At 37.5% G+C, this 12,997-nt stretch overlaps 1 protein-coding gene across 6 annotated transcripts in view; it reads right to left on the reverse strand.

Annotated features, from left to right (window-relative positions):
* The window catches only part of PCNX1 (pecanex 1), a 157,855-nt gene that overhangs the window by 11,949 nt on the left and 132,909 nt on the right, over positions 1-12,997 (reverse strand). For all 6 annotated transcript variants that reach the window (XM_040641707.1, XM_040641712.1, XM_040641711.1 and 3 more), the window contains 5 exons: positions 10,459-10,712; positions 8,365-8,595; positions 7,629-7,729; positions 6,691-6,841; positions 704-934 (listed from right to left, as the gene is read on the reverse strand). In XM_040641707.1, the coding sequence (XP_040497641.1) occupies positions 704-934; positions 6,691-6,841; positions 7,629-7,729; positions 8,365-8,595; positions 10,459-10,712 (968 nt within the window). The remainder of the gene's footprint in view (positions 1-703; positions 935-6,690; positions 6,842-7,628; positions 7,730-8,364; positions 8,596-10,458; positions 10,713-12,997) is intronic.

The raw sequence follows: 12,997 nt of genomic DNA on the forward strand, positions 1-12,997 counted from the left end.
TGGTCTATCTGGTAAAAATATCAAGTTTTCCAAATTCATAATGCACTGAGTTCTGTAACTGAGATAACAGATATATTTGATAGAAATGAGCAGTAACAAATATTCCGAGTTAAAAGGATGTTTGTAACTTTGCAGGTTGATTAAATGAAGTAGATAAAAAGTGAATCATTATAAACTATTAAAATAAAATTTCAGAAATTATGCCTCCTAAAGCCATGAGATGTTTAAAAAAGCAACAAACAAGGGGAGGTAGGTGGGAGGATGGGATAACTGGGTCATGGGCAGTAAGGAGGGCGCTTGATGGATGAATCACTAAATTCTACCTCTGAAACTAATTTAAAAAAAAAGACAAACAAAAAAACAACAAAACGTAGAAGCTATGGTATTATTTTGCAAACTGGAAATCAGATTAGCAATATGGTGCTGGTGTTTTAAGAAGAGATGCTGCCCAGAGAGCATATGTAACAGATAAAAGACCACCAAAACAGAAGTAAACATTTTAAGACTTTATGGCACAGGAGAAAATTTCAGAGGACAGAATAAATTACAAAATAAATCAAATGAAGTGCTCATGAACAATCGAAGCTAATGTAATATTGTCATTTTTTTTCCTATAAAAAGTTTCAATCACTTTTTAAAGTTGGGATAAGGTTATGTAACTTTCATTTTTTTTCAGACATAAAAAAATGCCTCAAAAATGTACCTTAATGACTCTGAAGCTCAGGTAGCGTCTGTTCAGCATGATGATCTTGTATTCGTTGGTACCGTCATCCATGACGTGCCGCAGAGCGAGAAGGGAGGGAGAGTTGGCAAGGACTGCACTCCGCCATGCAGGGTCCCCTTCATGCGCTATTACGAGGTTCTTTTCATGGGACACAATGGCTTCATAGAGCACAGTAGGGTCATCATACTCATCTGGAGAAGTGAAATGATCCTAAACAGAGAAACAAAAAATATACACTTTACAGGAAGAGAAGGACTTCCGGTGGAATGATAGAAAGCTTCTGCAGTTACTAATCAGTCACTAAATGAAAATTCTGAAAAACTGGTTTAATATGAATATTTCATATCCACACATATTGTTATTATAGGAGACAGAGAGTCTTAAATTCAACCAGGTTAGGAATTAGCTCATTACTGCCATACTACTTTTGTAAATTCTTCAACCCAACCCTCTCTTCTAAGCTTTAAATATTTTTCCAATTTTTATATATTTTCTTTGTTTTTCTCATTCAAATGGGGTTTTACATGTCTCCATTCATAATTTTTTCTCTTAAAGGACTGTCTCACTGGTATCAGTTAAGGAAGGCTAAACTACATAAAAGTTCCCTAAGTTGTGTTTCTTTTTAACGAGGCATTTTTCACATAAAGCCACATCTCTAGAATGATTCCAATATAGCATGTATCTAATCTAGATAAAATAGTAAGATTAAGGGTCCTAGTCCTAAAGAAGCTAGTTGAGTCTTCCCTGAGAAATCTCTTGGCCCATGTAGCAACCACTCCTGCATGCTACAAGCCGTTATTTAACACTTCTCACGTGCGGGATTCTGTGGCAGAGAGCGTGGAGGGAAAAGGAGTATGTGGAACGTACCCCCCCTTCAGAAATCTGCAAATTAACAGAGGATCCAGGACATATGCCCACATAACCATAACACAAATCTGAATTGCTGAAATGAAGTGTAATCGTAGATATTCATAGCTGGGAGGTTGATAAATTTTTACATCCAGGTAAAGTAACTCATTTCTACTCAAGCCAAGTGACCAGACTGTGTGTGATACCTGAGGGGACACGGCTGAGTGCAGTAAGGCAAGCTCCCCAACGATGCACCTCCATGTCTGGGGACTGGCCTCGAGAATAAAAAAAGTATTCACTGTATATGTAAATAATCTCTCATAATGTAAAAAGTTCTGCAACACGTTTTTCACCTAACTCTTACAAACTCGCCAAGCAGCTTCAGTACATAATACCGGCATTTTGCATATATCAAATCTGAAGCTCAAAGAGACTTTTTTTAAAAGATTTTATTTATTTGACAGAGAGAGAGAGCGAGCGAGAGAGGGAACACAAGGGGGGGAGTGGGGGAGGGAGAAGCAGGCTTCCCGCTGAGCAGAGACCCGACACAGGGCCTGATCCCAGGACCCCGGGACCATGACCTGAGCCAGATGTTTAACGACTGAGCCACCCAGGTGCCCCAAGCAGCTCAAAGAGTCTTAGCTGCTTCCTAGGTTTAGAAAGTTAGTAAATGATTAAGCCAGGACTTAAACACATTTTTAAAGAGAATTTATCATTCTGATTAAAAAAAAAACGTTAACTGAAAAACCTGTCAAGTCTAGTTGATGTGATTAGGGAAAGTTACGTGATGCAGATGGTTTTGAACTGGATCTTAAAGAATGCAGACAACTTCAGTGGATGGAGATAGGCACTGTGTGGGAAAGGGAGAGAGCTCCAGGCAAGAATCCTACAGGGGAGCAGCACAGGTCAGTGAAGAACACAAAGGTGATTATAGCCTGAAGTCTCTCTGGGGAATTGGGTTTCTATTATGTTGCCAGGCAGCACTGTGCTGGACATTGGGGAAAGAGCAGTGAGCAAGACAGATACAAGCACTGTCCTCATGGAACTTAGGATCTAGTTAGAAAATACTAAAAAAAATTTAGAAAACTAGCTTTTAGCCAGATTGTGGAGCATCTCCCTTGTACCTTGTCCAGAGTTCTTTTATTGGGCTGACGCACTCCCCTCTCCACTGCTTTGAGCACTGGCTCTTAACAGCTCACAGTTATTCCCTTCTCTTGGAACTGCCTTCAGCTGATGGAGCTGCCTGGGCAGGAAATGCCAGGGGAGGTTTATTCCCCACTTGGTTGTGGGGGGGCTCAAGGTACACCAGCTAACTCTTGGTGACACTGACACTCCAGAACTCACTCTAAATCCAGTGGAAGATAGAATTCAGCTGAAACACAGTTTTGCTTAGTTCCTTCCCTGTTCTTTCCTGCTTCCCTCCCTTCCTTACAAATTCCCCTAAGGGCACCCTGTCAATCTCTGGCACAGGAATCCTGGACTCTGACTCTGCTTCTAAAGGACGTGGCCTAAGCTAGCATTTACAACTTAAAATACCGCTATACATCATATACCAACCCTCCTGACCTTTCCTTTAAACACTGAGCTCACTTTCCTATACCAGCAGATAGACAGAGGTCATATGATGTGTTCTCCTTTAGGGAAGGAATCCTATCTTTGTATAGCAGTTTTGGTACAATTTTTGAATGGAGTGTAGAAGTGCAGACATAGGCAACAGTTATAATCTTAATAAAATGGACAAAGTTGGAAATTATTAGGCATGCCAAAATAGAGTATGTTGAATCTTGCTCAAATATTTCCTTTCACTGGGTTTAAGATGGTTGGATGAGTATTGTTTTACAAAGTATTTGGAACAAGCAGATCCCATGAATAGGGAAATGGTTGAATAAACTATAGTTAAAAATTATGTCCTGGAATACTACAGAGCCATTGAAAATGTGAGGTGCCTCTGTATGTGATGACTTAGAAAGTATCCATGTTACATTAAATTGGAAAAAAAAAAAAAGCATGCATTACAGATCACTTTATGTAGCACAAAGGAAAATATTTGTATATACAGATGGATATGTCTATGAACTCAGGAAAATCAGAAAAGATATGCATCAAATTACTGGCAGTGACTGCTTCTTGGAAGGGCCATACAATGGCATGAGGTGATGGGAATACTTACTCTTGAGTGAAGCTCACTTTTTAACGTTTTTCAAATACAAGGAGAAAATATTCCTAGTTCTGGGAAAAGTTTTCAAAGGCATTTTAAAAATATACTTGACAAGTTATAAGCCAACACACAGGATATATTTTTTTGAAAATAACGAAACTCATTCATTTTACATTCACTGGCTGCCAAGCCTTGTGCTAAGCAATGAAGATATAAAGATTAGTAAAAAATGATCCCTGTCCTTAACCACACATTGTTAAGATTTTCATCATAGATCACTTAAAAGCCAAACTGGACTTTGATTCGTTTATTTTAGTTCTAACAACCACGTAATCTTCAAAGAGACTAATGAAAAAGGTAAAATAAATAAGGTAAAATGTTTTACAAAATGATTAAACAGAGGATAAGAATAAGAGAACATGTGAAAAAGGCAATTTGCTTAATTTCTCTGAGTTCTGAGTTTTCACCTACCAAATTGGGATGAAAATAATTTTCTGGATGGTGGTGATATGTATACGAGAGCACTAATACACTGTACAATACTGTACAATTACTAAATATCACACAGATTATGACCATTTTTATTTATAAAGTAAAAACATAATACAGTCAATTGGAGAATTAAAAAATTTTAAAAAAGGTAAAGGAAAAAGCAAAAACTAAAAACACCTACAAAGTGTGCTAGACACATGTTATCAAGGATGGTTTGAGAGGCAAGAGTTAAGAGAAATTTTATATTTCTGGCTCTCTGGGAACAAAACCTTTTCTTTACATACAATAAATTATACCATTTCAAGTGGCAGTTAGATGCATTTTGACAAATATGCACACCCATGGAATCACTGCCACAATCTAGATCTAAAACTTTTCCATCACCCCAAACACTCCTTCCTGTCTTCTGGCATTCAATCTCTACATCCTAAGCAATCACTCATCTGCTTTCTGTGGCTATAGACTAGTCTGGCTTGTTTCAGATTTTATATAAATAAAATCCTACAGTATGTACTCTTTTTATGTCTGGCTTCTGGCACTGTGCATAATGTTTGAGATTCATTCATGTTGTGGTATCTAACAGTAGCTCCGTTTCTTTTTATTGCTAGGTGATATTCTATCATGTAGATGTACCATAAGTAGTATGTTCATCTGTGGATGGACACTTGAGTTGTTTCCAGTTTGGGGCTATTACAACTAAAACTGCTAGGCACACATGTGTGTAGACATAGACTTCCATTCTCTTAGGTAATTATCTAGGAGGGGAATTGCTAGGTTGTATGGATGTGTATGCATATCCTTTCTTTTAATATATAAGCCTATTGTTCACTTTTGTGGGTTGGGTTTTCATGAGTATATAACTCATGAAATATGTAAGTATGAACTTTGGAGATTACCAGTACTGATTTACAGCTCTATCTTTTCTTGGCCCAAGAGTCCGTCATGGGCAACCCAACATCTGGTTCAAAATGATGCTCAGTAAGTGGTTGTTTCTGGCTACTGTATAGGTCCATCTCACCCCCCTCAAAGGTGTATCAGAATTACGGAATTTCTGCAGGCTGCATTTGTGTTCTCTGTCTTCCCCTCTGCCGCTAGCCCTCCATGGCTCCGGGTTCCTGACTCCAACTCCTTACCCCCACCGTTTGTCACTGTTGTCAGTCAATGGCTAATGAGACTGAGCTGTAGTGTGTAGCCCAAGGGTGTTGGGCCAAATATAAGGTAGAGAAACACTGTCACAGGCAACAATGCAACAGCCAAAAGAACATGTAAGGAATCGGACCTGGCAGCAACAGGTAAGAGCACCTGTAGGGATCGATGGGGCAAAGACCTAAGATACCAGAAAATTCCCTGTGCCTCAGTTTCTTCTCTGCCAGATGGACAGAAAACACCTGTCATAATCTTTACAATTAACTGAAGATGTCGATCTGGAGCTGTTAGATAATCATGCTGTATAAAAGAGAGTATTTCTTACACAGCAGATATATTAATCAGTGTTTTTTTAGAAATTCTGAAGTTTTAATAACATTTTAATCTAAAGTCATTATCTTTTTCATTTAAACACACTGACCTGGCTCAAAACTGTAAAGCTAGTCTGAAATTAGACAACTCTATTTGTTCCCAAATGAATATTTTCTCCATGATCCTCAAAATACTATTTCATTTTCCACAGAGACTTTCAAATAGTATATCTCTTGTCAGTAATCTCTTAAGTAATACGGGACATTGACTTTATTATAACAGTTTAGATCACAGTAAAATCACTTGAGGAGTAATTCACCCTTTATTTGGGGGGTAAAAAGATTCAAACAGATTTGAGTACAGCAGATGTATTTTAATGAGGCTTATCGTGTGGTCTTTGTCATCAGATCTGATGACCATTGTTAAGTGGAATGATTAGAGTAGCAAGTACAAATACTTAATTTCCTAATATAGTCTTGAAATGATCCAGGGCTTTGGATATGTATTTTGGGTCTGCATTTTAATTTTATTACCCTACTAGGATTACTTAACTAAGGCTAAATAATCTGTCTTAACCCTCTATTATTCTATATATCATGCTGCATGAAACTCATAGTTCAGTAACAGCAGCACTCACAACCCTCCTGAGACGTTAGCACACTACACTGGGAGTTAGCTAACATTCGCCTACACAAGAGGCTTGAATTACAATTATGTGACATGTGAGGTGAAAACAAGAATTGTAAGGGCCAGAGAGCTTTATTTCTAGTTTGTCACTGCTGACAGTTTTCAGGTTCATGTCCAGATCAGTCACTCTCTAATATAAATATTCAAATTTACCCTTAGAAACACAGGTCCAGGCTTCTAAGATCTAGTATCTTGCCATAAATCAAGTTTTTCTGTGTTTCAAATAATATTTCTCCAAAGGTTCCTAAGAAACGTAATTTGGAAGTCAAATGAAGAAGTGCCATTAAACACCAGTAATGCATTATAATTCTCCTCTTCTTACCTGATGAAGTTTAATGGACATGCGGATTCCCGGGACTACTACTTTCCTTAGCAATTCCATGTCCGCGAAGATCCACTCATCTCGAATTGAAGAAATACGGAAATCTCCCTTAAATAGGGCATGCAATCCATAGAGGAATGACTCTAAATTACTGTTAGGATTGGAGATAAAAGTTTACATATTTTGACAAAGAACTTCCATTACACTGATTCTTACATGTGGTTGTGCATCAGAATCGTCTGGGAGTGCTTTGCAAATACAGAGTCTGATGACTACACTAATGTCAGAACCCCTGAGTCAGACTCACAAGGGACAGGGGCCCTGTGATCTGGGCCCTTGTTTACAAACCACTATAATAGTAAGTCCATGAAAATAAACAACAGACAGAGAGTATATAAGTCATAAAAACTTACAGAGGGCCTAATGGAAAACATGTAGTAATCACAAATGAAATGAAATTAATAAATATGTAGTATTTCTTAGTTCTAATTCATTCAGATGCGTATGTCAAGAAATTCAGCTTACTCCCAAAAATCTAATGTACTATATTAACTATAGTAAAAGCATAAATGCTCTGGACCAAAAAAAACTACAAGGAAATATGGAAAAATAAAAAGAGGTAACTCATTAGAAAAACAGATGTAAAATGGGAGGAGACCAATCAAACTTTATGGGTGATTATTTTTTAAAATGTCTCAAATCCATTAAATTCTTATTATCAATAGTTACCCATACAAGTGTGATTTTTAAAGGCCAGCTATTAACCACTTGGGAGAACTCAAATATGTTTAGCAAAGGATCTATTAAAAAACTATCAGAAGAGACTTCTGCAATAAATTAGCACAGAATGCTTCCATGAAAAGCTATTTCAGATTTTTCAGATTTACGTTATACAGCTTCTCCTACTCTCTTCCTGAAAACAGAAACGTCTTCCTTACCTGGACATATGGTGAGATGCGGTCCCCAAAGCTCTCCGTCCCAGAACACAAAGTCCGTAACAAAGAGTCACCAGGGATGAATCTTTGTCTACATCCAGTGGCTTTAAAAAACAAAGAACATTAGTTATCAGAAAGGTATAAAGGTATTTAACAAATTGGAAGACAGCTAATAAATCAGAGGATGAAGAACTCAACTAATATATAATTTCTAGGTTTTTAAATAGTTCTAATGAGAAGAAACATAACAAATCAGTATAAAATGAAGTATGAATGTATAGAAGGAGTTTCTCTGAAACCTTTAAATAAAATCTAATGCTTTATAATACTGGAACATACTTTTAAAAAAAACGGACTTTTATAAAGTATTAGGATCTTAGCAAAACATCTCAAAGTACTTACTGCCATACATCATTACTGATAATGTCTTCTGAAAATACAATATTCTATCTATTAATTAGTTGTTTCTGGACATAACCTGGCAAGCAGGCTATTAACAACAGCCACATTAGCCTACTAGTAACTATTACCAGAGTAAAGAAAATCAAACTGATGTCTGTGGAATACTGCTTCCCCTCAACCTCCGAATTTCTTTTTAACAACTGAAGGTTCTCTCACCCAGATGGTCAGAAAGGAGGAGGTCTGGAAAAACTGACCTCATAATAATCAATGGGGACATTCTTTCCATCTCTGAAGAAAATGGACTCAAAGAGTTACAAATGAAGTACACAACCTCTACCTTTGCTCTTCGGGAAGAGCAGTACTCTATCCAGTTGAGGTAAATCACACAGAAACTCTCCCTGGATATGCCAGCCAGTCGATGGTCATAGTCTTCATCAATATTTGGATTAAATGTTGGGTCCACATCAACATAATTTCGATCTGCACACAGACGTAGTCCTTCCTGCATTGTCTCATTGGCTAGCCACTCCTCCAGTTTAGAAGATGTTGTAACATAATAAATGATACCCTAATGGGGGAAAGATTAAAAAAAAAACAAACAGATTAAGTTACAGTTTGAATTAACTCCAATTCCTCATTAAATACATTCCAATGGTTTATACTGATTGTATAACTAAAAAATATTTTATTCTAGCTCAATACTCTAAGAATACATTTTAGGAATGCTGTAAAAAATATACCTCAGGCCTTTCTGGGTGAACAGTTAATTTAATACTTTAGGAGTCACAACCATAAATTCATCAAGACAAATTCAAAACAACTCTTTTTCTATTGATTTTAGATCTTTTGAATTTAGGACATTTTAAGAGAGGTAGAAAAACTTTACTGTGATGCACTTCTCATAGAAAGTTATTAAATCATCTTGTGATGCTAGGTCAAGTTATAGAAATATAAGAGTAAAACAACAGAAATATATCTGTTTAGAACCAGAGACAGAAATTGCCATATACACACAGAGATGCACAGCATGTAAAAAATGCAAAATCAATCTGTTTAGCTTCCTGAGGTTGGGTTTAACCAACGATCGATTATAAGACAAACACTCATCCCAATCAGCACAAATAAAGTGATACACAGAGGCAGTAACACAGATACGGAAAATCCAGATACGGGTCACTAAAATTTACCACACATTTCCCTCTTCAAAATACTGGCTTTGCCTGCAAGCTGCCAAATCACAGCTTTGCTGTAATCTTGTAAAATCTTTAGCAAAGACAGAACATCAGTACAGTAAAGAACTAACCTTGCCCAAAGAGAGGTTTGGTCTTTGCCCTTGGGTCCTGGGAAGTAACTTCTACTCCCTTGGAATGTCTTGCTTGCTTAAGTCTTTGTTCACCTATGAGCTTACAGCCATGACCTCTGGAGGAAGTGGATACTAAGGCTGGTCATGAGGGTAGTCAACCACATCTAAGTGACCAGGCCACAGTAAAACTCTACACACCAAGCCTCAGGTGAGCTTCTTTGGTTGACCACAGTCTGTGAGTACTGTCACACACTGTTGCTGGGAGAAATGGGCAGTATGTGCACAACTGCACTGAGAGAAGACAACTGGAAGGTCATGCTTTGGTGTCTCTGGACCCTGCCCTATACGCCTCTTCCCTTGGCTGATTTTAATCTGTATCCTTCCACCATAATAAACCCTAACCATGAGTGTAATGGCTTTGCTGAGTTTTGTGGGTCTTTCTGGCTAATTACTAAACCAGAGACTAGTCCTTGGGGACCCCAAATTGCAGCTGGTGTCACGAGTGAGGGTGGTTTTGGGGACCTCCCAAATCTTGCAATACTTTTATTCAGGTCACTGAAAGCAGTGCAAAGCAGTAGTTAACAGCAAGGGCTGTTGGAGGAGTTGGACAAGCCTAGATTTTAAATCCCTAACGCCACTTGCTAATTAGAGGGCACTGGGAAGGTAACTTCTGATTCTTGTTTATTTGTAAAACAGAGATGTAATATTCCTTCAGAAAACTGACACATATATGTATATGTATGTGTATTCTTTAGTCCAGTGCCTACAACATACAAGCTATATATGGTAGCTATTATCCATGAACAAATGGAATAAGTTCCACTAAAGATAGAAACAGTAATACCTTGGTAGGTATACTTTGCTGACTTAATGGATACTAGAGAATTTTTTTAAGTAGACTCCCACTGGGCATGTAGCCCAAAGTGGGGCCGGAACTCACAACCCTGAGATAAGACCTGAGCTGAGATCAAGAGTTGACACTTAACCAACTGAGCCACCCAAGTGTCCCAATACTAGAGAATTTAAATCACTACTTAGAAGCAAAGCACAAGTAGTTTAAAAAAAAAAACCTCTTTTCCAAGAAGAACGTAGAACAATGAGAAGATCTAACTAGGCACGCGCCCTTACCTTGACATAGTAAGTGGTGAGTACTTTCCGAAGGTCAAAGACTTGAAGCATAGAGGCAGCACTATTGTCAGTGATACTATAACCCTCCAGAATATACTTAGTGACTATCACTTCCCAAGCTAGCCAGCGCTGGCTAAATGCAGCATTAAATGAAAGCACATGAGGAATATGGCCAGGTTCACAACAGCAAAATCCTTCATCTTCTTCAACGCCTTCAGTAATGGCCTCCACTTCCCGCTGTTGACAGTAAGTACCTTAGAGAGAGAGAGAGAGGGGGAGAGACCACTGCATAAGGGGAGAAAAAAAACCACATAATGTAGAAAACGAATGCTTCAAAGACACAAGAAACTTGGGAAAAGAAAAAAACACCTTTTATGGTAATTGAAAGTATGTGACTGATCTGCCTTGGATTGTTCACTAACAAACTGCAGGAAGCTCTGGAAACCACGCATATTATACAATCACTTCCTGCAGAATCACAACATGCATTAGCACAGTAAAGGTTCTGAAAATTATGCAGTTACCTTCTTAATTTTCACTTACTGATTCCAAACTTTTCAAATTTGGGTTTACAATTGCATTCATATCAAATGAAGGCCAATGAGCAAAGGGACACATCATGATGGTTTGAGTTAATGCAGTAAGGGAAGAACGGATTTAGAAGTGAATCACTGCGGGGCACACAATATAGACAGACATGCAGAACTCAAAAGAATGTGAACTCTACTTATCAGTACCATGTCCATGTGGCAAGCAGAAATATTATATACATATATTTGGATATATAAACTGTAATGGTTCATGATAATTTAATCTTAAATCTGTAATTGCTTTTTTCTGTTCCCAATTCCAACAGTAACTGGGTACAATTACATTATTGGCATTTGAAGCTTAGAGGCTGATAAAGTTTCAATTAGGTATGAGCTCTGATTATTCAACACTACCAAACAATTCTTTGAAGTTACATTCTTTTATACAAGATATCAAACAGACATTCCCTGCATTAGTGTTACTGAAGTAAAAATACAAAACCAGAATAAATACAGATTATTACACCCACAGCAATCTAGTGCCAGTAAAATATCATCTGTCACATTAATTTTAACTTTGTTCTGTGGCCTTGTTTCCACTTAATTAGCAAATTCCTTAAATTTCTGTAAGGACTATAAGGGGATTGCACTTAATTTTATAAAAGCACATATTTAGGTTATATTATAATAACTTATATGGACTTCACAATTTTTTTTTCCTTTAAAGAGAATATATACACCAACCATGTTTGAAAAACACTGCTTTTTTTTTTTTAAATTTATTTGAGAGAGAACACAAGTGGAGGAAAGGGCAGAGAGAAGGAGAAGCAGACTCCCCACTGAGCAGGGGAGTGCAGGGCTCGATCCCAGGATACCAGGATCCTGACCTGAACCTAAGGCAGATGCTTAACTGACTGAGCCACCCAGGTGCCCCTGAAAAACGCTGCTTTGAGAGAAAGAGATGCCATGACAACTAGCCCCAGCCGGTGGTGGTGCTATAAAAGATAGAGGCAGAAGAGCTAGGCTTGGTCGGACTAATGAGCTGTATTGTTTAGCACTCCAGAACTCTCAAAATCTTACCATTTCACTTCCTGTTTGATTACACTGCTGAGCACTTCCAGAACAACGTCACACAGTGGTGAGAAGAAAAACCCTGGCTTGAACCTGACGTTAACAGGAATGCCTGCTGCAGGTGATCTTCACACATGCTCATGACCATAGATTTACATGTACAAACTTTTTTTTTTTCTTCAGAATAAGGATATGTATACTTTTAGAAAGTATTTTTCAAACCAAGAATGGAAATGAAATTCAATCAAATGTCTTCTGGCATCTTCTGAGAGGATCATATTTTGTTGTTTTTCTCTATAACCTATTAATTTGCTAATACTTCAAAAATAAAAATGAAATGAAAATGGCTCAACTATTGAGAGGTATTTAAGAAAAAAAAAAGGACTAATTTCTGCTTATTCTGGGTCCTGAGGATTTTTGAATCTAAGGTCTCATGTGAATTAAAACTACACTTATTTTTTAGCCAGTTTAGCCATATTTTTACATTGGTACTACAGTGGCTTTGTAAAAAGCCTGGAGAAATTTTCCTTCTTTATCCATATGCTAGAATAGGCTAGAGAGGGCAAACGAATTATTCAGTTTCTAGAAGAAATATCCTGAGGCTGGGGTTTTAAAACTGCGGCATGAAGCTGGGTCTGTTCCTTAGATTTTATGTTATTACTTTTTTATTTTATCATCTTTCTGGAAGGTCAAAGGTTTTTAAGCAAAGGAGATGACATAATAGTATTTTGTGCAGATCACTGTGTTAACAGCATAGAAAATCTCTGTGGCAAGAGGGAACTGGAGATTTTGACATTTACTCAGAAGACAGAATGAGATCCTTGTTCAGAGCAGCAGAATAAAGTGAACAGAGTAATTAATTAATGTGGGACATTTTTACTCTACTATACAAACCCAAGAATATTTTCTACCCCAACACGCCCTAGTAATACATTTTG

This window comes from Ursus maritimus, unplaced genomic scaffold, assembly GCF_017311325.1.
Source record: "Ursus maritimus isolate PB19 unplaced genomic scaffold, ASM1731132v1 scaffold_25, whole genome shotgun sequence".
Lineage (NCBI taxonomy): Eukaryota > Metazoa > Chordata > Mammalia > Carnivora > Ursidae > Ursus > Ursus maritimus.